General features: G+C 49.6%; 6 protein-coding genes across 6 annotated transcripts; 4 read left to right on the top strand and 2 right to left on the bottom strand.

Annotated features, from left to right (window-relative positions):
• The first annotated feature begins 173 nt into the window (after positions 1-173).
• Positions 174-483, top strand: ASPGLDRAFT_43510 (uncharacterized protein). Its single transcript, XM_022545832.1, has 2 exons — positions 174-253; positions 317-483. The coding sequence occupies exons 1-2, from the start codon at positions 181-183 to the stop codon at positions 430-432; spliced, it is 189 nt and encodes a 62-aa protein (XP_022403726.1). The 5' UTR covers positions 174-180; the 3' UTR covers positions 433-483.
• Positions 484-1,175: 692 nt separating this feature from the next.
• Positions 1,176-3,304, top strand: ASPGLDRAFT_55539 (uncharacterized protein). The gene is made up of 3 exons (XM_022548142.1): positions 1,176-2,275; positions 2,331-2,792; positions 2,849-3,304. The coding sequence occupies exons 1-3, from the start codon at positions 1,304-1,306 to the stop codon at positions 3,098-3,100; spliced, it is 1,686 nt and encodes a 561-aa protein (XP_022403727.1). The 5' UTR covers positions 1,176-1,303; the 3' UTR covers positions 3,101-3,304.
• A 373-nt stretch (positions 3,305-3,677) lies between these two features.
• On the top strand, positions 3,678-4,301 carry ASPGLDRAFT_64322 (uncharacterized protein; the record flags this gene model as incomplete). The annotated part of the gene is made up of 3 exons (XM_022548758.1): positions 3,678-3,743; positions 3,839-3,974; positions 4,081-4,301. 3 exons carry the CDS (start codon positions 3,678-3,680, stop codon positions 4,299-4,301), a joined length of 423 nt encoding a protein of 140 aa, XP_022403728.1.
• ASPGLDRAFT_43512 (uncharacterized protein) lies at positions 4,177-5,578 on the bottom strand. The gene has a single exon (XM_022545833.1). It carries the CDS (start codon positions 5,504-5,506, stop codon positions 4,337-4,339), a length of 1,170 nt encoding a protein of 389 aa, XP_022403729.1. The 5' UTR covers positions 5,507-5,578; the 3' UTR covers positions 4,177-4,336.
• Positions 5,579-5,725: 147 nt separating this feature from the next.
• ASPGLDRAFT_43514 (uncharacterized protein) lies at positions 5,726-6,651 on the top strand. Its single transcript, XM_022545834.1, has one exon. It carries the CDS (start codon positions 5,874-5,876, stop codon positions 6,489-6,491), a length of 618 nt encoding a protein of 205 aa, XP_022403730.1. The 5' UTR covers positions 5,726-5,873; the 3' UTR covers positions 6,492-6,651.
• Positions 6,652-6,868: 217 nt separating this feature from the next.
• ASPGLDRAFT_120722 (TCP11 family protein) lies at positions 6,869-8,770 on the bottom strand (the record flags this gene model as incomplete). Its single annotated transcript, XM_022540168.1, has 2 exons — positions 6,869-7,810; positions 7,859-8,770. 2 exons carry the CDS (start codon positions 8,768-8,770, stop codon positions 6,869-6,871), a joined length of 1,854 nt encoding a protein of 617 aa, XP_022403731.1.
• Between the last annotated feature and the right edge of the window lie 536 nt (positions 8,771-9,306).

Consider the following 9,306-nt stretch of genomic DNA (forward strand, 5'->3'; position numbering starts at 1 on the left):
CAGTGATTCGGCGCCGCCAGGGAGTAACATCGAAACAGTCGCGTACGTTGAATGACAAGGTCTACCACATTACAAATGCTGACCGTGCCTCAAGGCCAACACAGAAAAAAACACTCGTTACTACTCCCTAGACCATTGTCCCGACGTACTATCGGGGAAATTCTTATGGATTGGAAGAAAATGCAGATCGAGAGCTCAGCCGTTGATGCTATACAAGAGGCCACAGAGAAGGTCGTTGTCGATGAATTGCACAGTATGGTTTAGTCCTACCTTTGCTCCCTATGGAAGATCCGACCAGGCTGTTAACCTATAGAAGTGGCGAACCTCGCGGCCAACAGTGCCCAGCGTGCCGCTGTTCAAAAAGAAGACATGGAATTCGTTCGTCAGATGCGACAGATGATACTTGGCTTTAGATTCCCAGGTCAGGAGTGATACGAGCCTTTGTTGCCTTTGTGCTTCTTTGCGCTAGCTTGGAAGAAGAGAAATGATAGCGATGTCGACTTCATTATATGATCTACCTGAACGTAGTTCGCACATACACCGGAGTAATGACAGACGTAACAGACGTTGTGCTGGATCCAAAATAAGAACCGGCATTTGATAGCCGAGTTGACATAGATAAGGTTAGCTGGGCGTTTGAAGGTAAAATCTGACGTTTTGGAATGAGACTATCCTATAATGCTGCATTAGCGAGCATAATGTATGGAAACGCATACCACACGAGATAATTCGTGTATTCTCAGCTAATATGCAATTAATCTATTGTCAAGACTACAAAATATGCTTAAATACACACTTCTGTACTTCAATCTGTATGAAACTGGGGGTAAATTACCCGATTAGGAAACGTCTGTCCCTGCCACTACCTGCTTTTGACCGACAGACAGGCAGACACAAATGCAAACAAAATGCTCAATTTAACATGCGAAATACCAAAGAATTCCAGTGTTTTCTCTTGAATCCAGACCATTGCCGAGAAATGAGTGGGATATCGCATACTCCATACAATAAAAGCACTGGCCAATCAGGAAGCGAGTTTCAGCACCTTGAAACAACCCTCATAACACCATACCAAATGAACCCGTATAGCGGACCTTCTTTATAGACTCGATGTTTCCTCCTCTTCTCCTTCCTCTTTCTCCCTCACCACCGTCGAACTGACCACCGGTCTTTCATTCTCTTTTCTCTTACTTCCTGTCACTCGTTTAACTTGCGAATCGATTTCGCAGTTACTTTCATTCCTTTTCTTGTCTGGAACGAGCTTTGTTTCAAAAGGCATTGACTGCCCCTGTTTCCTTCAATCATGCATTTTGCCAGCACAATTCCTCTCACGCTTCTAGCGACTTTTGCGGCCCTGGGAGAGGCCAACAGCAACGAGGGCCCTAGGGCTTATGAAGAGACTGCTCCGACCTCGTCTGCTATTGCCTCGTCCTCTCAGTCTTTGCCAGTGTATGAGGCCGTTCCGGCTTCGTCTTCGTCTGTTCCTGCGCCTGCGCCTGCGCCTGCATCTCCGTCTGCGTCGTCTGCCGCTGTGTCGTCCTCTTCATCGCAGGCTACCAATCCGTCCTCTCCCGCGGTGTTCATTCCTTTCTCTTCATCTGCTGCCCCGTCATTTGCTGCCGCTCCGTCGTCGTCCGCTCCGTCGTCGTCCGCTGCTTCGTCGTCCGCTGCTTCGTCGTCCGCTGCTTCGTCGTCCGCTGCTTCGTCGTCCCTTTTCTCTTCTGCTGCCCCGGCGTCTGCTGCTCCGTCATCTGCTGCTTTATCATCTGCTGCTTCGTCGTCCGCTGCTTCGTCGTCCCTTTTCTCTTCTGCTGCCCCGGCGTCTGCTGCTCCGTCATCTGCTGCTTTATCATCTGCTGCTTCGTCGTCGTCTGCTTCTTCATCATCGTCTGCTGGTTCGTCGTCGTCTGCTGCCCCGTCGTCATCTCCCGCGGTGTTCATTCCTTTCTCCTCATCTGCTGCCCCATCGTCATCGTCGGCTACCTCGTCTTCTGCAGCTTCATCGTCCGTTGTTTCATCGTCTGTGGCCTCATCCGTGGCTTCTCCATCCTCATCCAAGGCCGTCTCTCCTTCGTCCTCGTCTATCGTGACTCGGCCTATCCCTCTCCGGACAGGTAGCTCTGGGTACATACCAGCTCCTGTCCAGACTGAGACCGATGTCGAAACCAAAACATCGACTCGCGATGTCACTCTCACATACACTCTGGGCACTGGTACCTCTACCTCCCTCGTGACGACCACTGTCCAGAAGACTGTCACTCAAGTCCAACAGGTGGTATGCTTAACAATCTCGGTTTGCAATGGAATGAAAAGTAGCTAACACACTATAGACCGAAACCCCCGTCGAAGAGCAGACCATTACCGTTACTCCTACTCCCAAGGTGGAGGCTGTCACCATCACGCCTACAGCTGAGGGCTCGACGGAGGAACAGACCATCACGGCAACTCCAACCCCGGAAGTAAGCACCATCACGGTCCCTGAAACTGCTCAGGAGGAGGCCAAGGAGGAGCCCACTACCACTATCTCTTCCACTTCTACCACCACCTACACTGTGTGGGTCGTTCCTTCGACCTCTTCTGCCGTTCCTGGAAACGGTCAGGCCGCGGGTGACGAGCAAGCCACTGACAACGACACTACTGGCAATGGTCAAGCTGCCAACAATAACATGGCTGCTGTCACTACCGAAGCTGCAGCTTGCAGTCAGGCTACGGTCACTGTTCATGATACCGTTACTGTTCATGACACCGTCACTGCGCAAAACACTGTCACTACGCAAGACACTGTCACTGTGGTATGTACCAGCGTTCTCTCGGTATAACCTGAGGGCAAAACTAACAATCAATCTAGACTGCTACTCCTACCCCCTCGTCGATTCCCACCCCCGCCGCCTTCTATGAGAACTCATCGTCCTCGTCCCCGGCTTCTTCTCCCACTCCCTCTTCCTCCACCCCTATTCCCCCAGCTGCCACCACTCCGGTGATCATTCCCAGCAGCCGTCAGTACGGCAACGGCACCTGGCCCATGTCTAGCAGCTTTGCGAAGCCCTCCAGCTTCATCACTAGTCGGGCACCTCAATCCAGTGGCTTCCGTCGTTTCTAGATGAACTCTTGCTGGAGTCCGTCTGACAGGTTCTTGATCTTGATCGTGACTGTATTGATGCTGATATGGTACTGAGTACATTTCTTTTCTTGTGTCTTTTTTATTCGTGAATATTTTCTACCTGGTGGATGTCACTCGTTAGGTCTCGACTGGCCTGCCTCCCCGGGTGTTCTCTTATCTATAGGATCTTTGAGACTTTTCTATAAATTCCCTTTTTTTTTTTTTTTTTTTTTTTTTTTTTTTTTTTTTTTTTTTAATGCTCGATCGGATCATGGTTTCAGTATGTCTCATACATAACGTTTATATATAGCAAAATTCAGATCTTCGCCATTGCTTTCACTAACAACTAGCTATTATTAGAGCATCAGAAAACATGTACTCATCATACTGTTATTATTTAAGTAGAACGAGCAAGACTAGATGACGTCGACATTGTAGAAAGGCTAGTCACTGTGGTAGTGCATGTCACTTCTTCACTTGATCTAGGATCTATATTTCTAAACTTATCGTTCCAAAGCCAGGCGCCCCCCATGGCACTTCTATTGTCGAGTTTGATTACTTTCGCCGCATTTTCAGCATGCGCGCTTTTCCTTCCTCGACAACGATCAACTGCACCCGTACCGGCCCACGCGTCAGGATCTGGGTCAGTGATTGACTGCGTATACCGTGTGCCTGAACACCGCTTCTGGACATATTTCACCTCTGGTCCTGGTGCCAGTCTATGGCTACCCTTCCAAGGGCGGTGTCTATATCCTAAACTACTGCTTTGCTGTGGAGCTGGACTTCCTTGGGCTCAGCCGGGTTGAGAACACAAAACGCCCATCGACATCCGATCCCTACAAGCACCACAAAGAGGATGAACACCGTGCTCGCAGTCATTTGCCCTCACATACCTTCATTCTACCATAATTTCTAATCTTTAATCAGTGCGTCGCTTTGGAGCGACCTGATGGGAAAGTGAATCCGAGGGATTTGAGAAGGATTTGGGGGTCCAAAGAATACGGATAGTTACCTTTGCGTGGGCTGGCCAGCAGTGGGTGGTGTCTGGGTTTTACACACAACAAGGGGCAGAGCAAGAGAAATAGGCGGGGCAATTATCCACAATGTTTTTAGCATGGAGGAACGATGCGAAGTGATTAAGAGGTTGGGAGGCTTTTATTATGCTAACCCCAAAGACTGCCCTTATCTTGATCTTCCGTGATTACAATAATGGACATTAATCCAGAGAGACAGTTCTCAATTTCCATCTGCTAAGAGAAAATCAACCCCCTCCCTCAAGATCCTATCCCTCATAACCTGCCACTCTAACCAAGTCATCCCCTGCACAAGACAATCCGCCAAATCATCCAACTTTCCAATATCCTTTCTTTTCTCCTTCCCACGCTTCCTATGCCACTTTGCTAAATAAGCATGTAAAGTCTCATTCAACCCGACATCCTCCCCGACAATAAGATCCGTCGACAAATCCCCGTCCTCGTCAACTTCGTCGGTTATCGGATGCTCAGGATCGAGCCAGTGCCCTGCAAGATCAATCTTAACCTTTTTACCATCCTTGGCAGTCTTCTTCTCCTTCCCCTCGAGGAAGAAGCTCTTGAATCCCATGCGTTCACCCCAGTAGCGCAGCACCCGTGAAGGCTCTATCCCGTTAACAACAGGCCCAGGCCCGAAATCAACGAAATTCCCAGACCCAAAGAACCCACTAAGAGGCGCCGGCTTGTAAGAAGGAAGACCCAGCCGCCGCTGTCTAGCCAACGTATACAAAACAGCATAAAGCACGCCCTCAAACACACCCACGCGCAACGACCACTCCTGCACCGCCGCACCGCTCGCGGAGCGAAACCGCTGGCGCTCGATGAGGATGTGCGTGGGCTGGTACTTTTCCAAGAGCGTGGTGAGGAATGCGTAGGCATTTTGGGCGTAGAAGTCTGGTGTGTAGATTTCGTTCATGGTATGGGCTTCTTTTTGTCGTTCTTTCTCTTCTTTTTTTCTTTCCAGTTTCGGGAGCGATGAGTTTATGGGCTCTGGGGATGTGGATGTGGAGAGTTGGTTGGTGCTGATGTCTATACGGTGCCATGCGTTCAGCGTGACCCCTGGTCTCTTCGCTGGTGTTGAAGTTGAAGAAGATGATGATGATGGGGGAACTGTTAGATGCGCAAAGGCTAAATTCCGAATCCCCATGTCGATGCTCAGCACGCTCAGTCCCTTATCTCCGTCATTTTCACTTTGCTGCTTCTTCCCCGCTTCATGTCTTGATAGTTCTCCCTGTATCCGTTCTAGAACGGTGGCTTTGGGTCCTGCGAATTTGATCCCCGTTGCTTGGGCGATGCTTTTGAGATGTGCGGATTTGAGGGTTGGGAGGGCTTTTTGCCAGAGCTGGGGTTGGTAGAGGGGTCGCGTGAGGTGCATTTTGCACTTGCCCTCTATTTCTGGGGAAATTAATTATGACTGTGGGTATACATAGACATGGGTAGTTTTGGTGAGTAGATGTTAATGTTTTTCGATATGCATGTGTGCATAGTGTTGATTATTAATATGCTTATGCTGTGCATAATTATACGATACCTACGGTTTAGCTGTATACAACGAAGTTAAGAACTATGGCAATCACATGATATCAAGTGAAGTCCAATTTATTGCAGCCCTTATTGACTGTATTCTCTTCTTTTTGACAACCTTTCCATCATTATTATATCATCATCGTCTATCATCTACACCCATCTACAAATAAACTTGACCTACTACATCTTCATCTTTCGCATTTACATGTCAAAGTATGGGCAACACATACCCAACAAAAGAACCCCCACCAACCCCCGACCTCTCCCTCCCCTCCCACTGCCCCGAACTCGGCATCTACAGCAACACAAACTGGGACAACGCCTCCTTCGCCCTCTACACCCTAATCGACCTCCCCCACACTGAACTCCAAACCATAGCCACAACCCTCGAAGAACGCTGGATGCAAGCCTCAGATTACTCAGACACCCATCTCATCCGCATCCCCCAAACCCACAACTTCGCCAACAAAACCCTACAAGACATCCTCTCCGTCCAAATCGCCATGGACAAGGAGATGACGCCTCGCTCAGACGCAGGTGCGGACGGGGATCTGGGCTGGTGGCCTAATGCATTTATCGTTGTTGTGGAGAGGGAGTGGGAGGAGAGGGGGCTGTTGTTTGTGTATGCGGATGATGATGAGGAGGAGGTTGGGAAGAAGAAGAAGAAGGGGATGTTTGCAATGGATAAGTATTTCTTTAAGCCGAAGGATGCATATATGATGCTTTCAAGTTTGGTATTTGGGGATGAGTATCTGGAGAGGAGTAAAGAGCTTTATGAGATTGGGGAGGATGGGTTGACTGGGTTGGAGAGGGAGGGTGTGGATGGGTATTAAACGAAAAGTTGTACAAAACACCGGTGGCGTAGTGGTAGAACACGCTCAAGATATGTTGACCAGAAAGATAAGCGATAATTATCTATTATTTATCCTCCATCCAGATATTTATGTTTGAGAACAGGGTAGGACTGAATATGTTTGTTGGGTATCGAATCACGCCCTCAAAAGGCTTACAGAGCGTCAAAAATACAAGGTAAACTATCAGTCGATAATGATTAAATGCATTATTCCTATGGTATAAACCTGTCTATCACCAATACCAACAACGCCAAATTAAACAAACGCCAACCCAACCAACTACCAATGCAAGACGCTAAACTGTACAACACTCACAAAGAATAATATAAAACACAATAAAAAACCAAAGAAAAAATCTAGGTCATAGTACAATCGCTAATCCGCGCGTACTGCAAATTCAGAATATCCTCCGGCGAAAGGCTCTCCCTCACATACAGCAGCGGCGCCCAAACTCGCCAATGCAATACTCCCATATGTGCCAGTCGCATTGCAATTCGTTCAATATCGTACTGTTGCTGTGACATGGTCGTCGTGGGAAAGACGAAGCAGGGACTGCGCTGCGATTCGCAGATCCCCAGCGGTGACAGGGCGAGGTACTTCTTGGCCAAGGTACCGGTGGCTGTCAGGAGTTTCTCACGCATCGCGCTTTGGAAGTACCGGAAAAGGTCTGATTCGTTGGAGAGATGCCATTCCAGGGCTGCTTCGATGGGAGCTAGAATATCGTCGGAAATGCCACTTGCATCGCCGCAGCAGGCTGCGTTGGCGAATCGGGCCATTTCCAATGCGATTGAGCGGACGACCTTTAGCCATCGGGGCGAGGTTCCACGTGCCCAGTCTTCGTGGTTGTTGTTTTCCTCCATTAGGGATCCTATCCGTGTCCGGAAGGTGGCGTAAGTTTCTGCTGGGGCGGAGAGATAGCGCTTTTGCGCGTGGATGTACGATTCGAAAATGTACCAGCTGATGTCAAGGGTGATTAGGTTCTGCAGACCTACTCGCAGTTGCCACAGCCGGTCTGAGTCGAAGAGGAAGGTTTCGGGAAATTCGGTCGGTTTTTGGAATTGCAGTAGTAAATCAGCCAGGCCGTGGAACATGACCGTGATGGGCCAGTAGCTGTCTCGCGACGTCTGCTTGTCCACCGTCTGCAGGAGGAGGTCTCGATGTCCGTGGTACCACCGTCGCGACGACTCTACTCGGAAATGACCCCTTTGGACCTTGTTCTGGAAGTACTCCTGTAGAAAGGGAACGGTATCTTCGATGAGAAATGCCCGAAAGGCGCGGATTTGGTGGTTTGCGACATCCTATTCAGTCAGCACACTTCTTGCAACGTGAGTGAGATTCTCTCCTACCAGCTTCATGGCCTCTAGAATGGCAAACAGAGTCTGAAGACCAGTGATAATCCCTCTCGAATCCTGCGCCTGCAAAGCCGTACCGATTTGCTTCACCATCCGGTCCGCCCACTCATCGCGCATCGGGGCGCAATGTGTCTTGAGTAGCGTCGACAACCAAGTAGCCACCCCAACCATATCGAGAATGCCCTTGCGGATCTGCTGCATGAGTAACGAGACCTCCAGATTCTGCATAACATCCGGGTGATCTCGTTCGGGCACAAGGGTCTTGAGAATATCCTGTAACGTCTCGAACATAACAGGAAGTCTGGGTTCGAATTGCTGTTCCGGCTGTTCACCATCCTTCTCCTCTGTCCCACCGACAGCTGCGTAAAACGAGTAGACAGAGATCTCCGATGCCAATGCGTCCCAATAATCGGCCGCCTCTTTCCGCTTCCGTTTCCCCTTCTCGCCATCCAAATCGGGCTTGAAGTGTAGATCGCGATCGAAATTGGCGTCCATGCGCAGGTTGATGTTGCTCATTATACAGGGCAGGTCCAGCTCGCTAAGCGTCTTCTTCGTCACTGGCGGATATCTCTTTGCTGCAAGCAGTAACCTTTGGTCCCGGGAATTAAGTCCTAGACCTGTCGGGATTCCCATTGCTTTGGACGATGGCGGCGACACTCCAGTCGAGCGCGAAGCTGCAGAGGAAGAAATGCGACGGGGGTTATTGCGATGAGGCAGTTTCGTTGTTGGCTGCGATCTCTGGTTCGTGGCTGTTGCTGGTCCTGGCTTGCTGTGTGTATCGGCGTCACTCTGGGCGAACTCGTTCGAACGACCACTGCTTCCGTATGCTTCCAAAGCACCCTCTCTACTCTCCTCCTGTTTCCCCGGTGTTTCCCTCAATGCTTCCTTGGCTCGTTGGAGATCCATATTGGTGGTGAGGTTCCCTATACTCCAGCCTGGTACTCTCGTATAGTAGTAATAGTAGTAGTAGTAGTAGTAGTAGAAGGGTGACGAAAGGTAGGAACCCTCCGGGAACTCTGACGGCGAACTGGGAAGTTGTGAAGAGTGGCAGACTCAGGCAATAAAGGTGAGAGACACAAAGCAAGACAGTTCAGTCCCTGCGCCAGGCCCCGAAGGATGAGTTGAATCAATGGCGCGGAGGGGAGGAATCCCTTGTACTGATGTCGCAGCCCTTTGTCAGTTTCGGCCTGAGGCACCGACTGCGATAAGGAGACGAAGCACGGCACTTTCGTTCGCAACGGAATTTCTTTTCTTCTTTACCCCGTATTTTCCTTCTATTTAATTGTTCTTTTTTCTCTTCTTCTGCCGAGTTCGTAATTGAAGGATAGTTGAAGGGTGGTGTGGTGGTGGTTGCTGTAGTAATTACTGAATCGGACAACGGAAGTAGAGGAAGGAAGAAACCATTGAAGAAGAAAAGGGAAAAGAGAACCGACTGGACCAAA

The sequence above is a fragment of the Aspergillus glaucus genome (assembly GCF_001890805.1).
Source record: "Aspergillus glaucus CBS 516.65 unplaced genomic scaffold ASPGLscaffold_4, whole genome shotgun sequence".
In the NCBI taxonomy this organism is placed as follows: Eukaryota; Fungi; Ascomycota; class Eurotiomycetes; order Eurotiales; family Aspergillaceae; genus Aspergillus; species Aspergillus glaucus.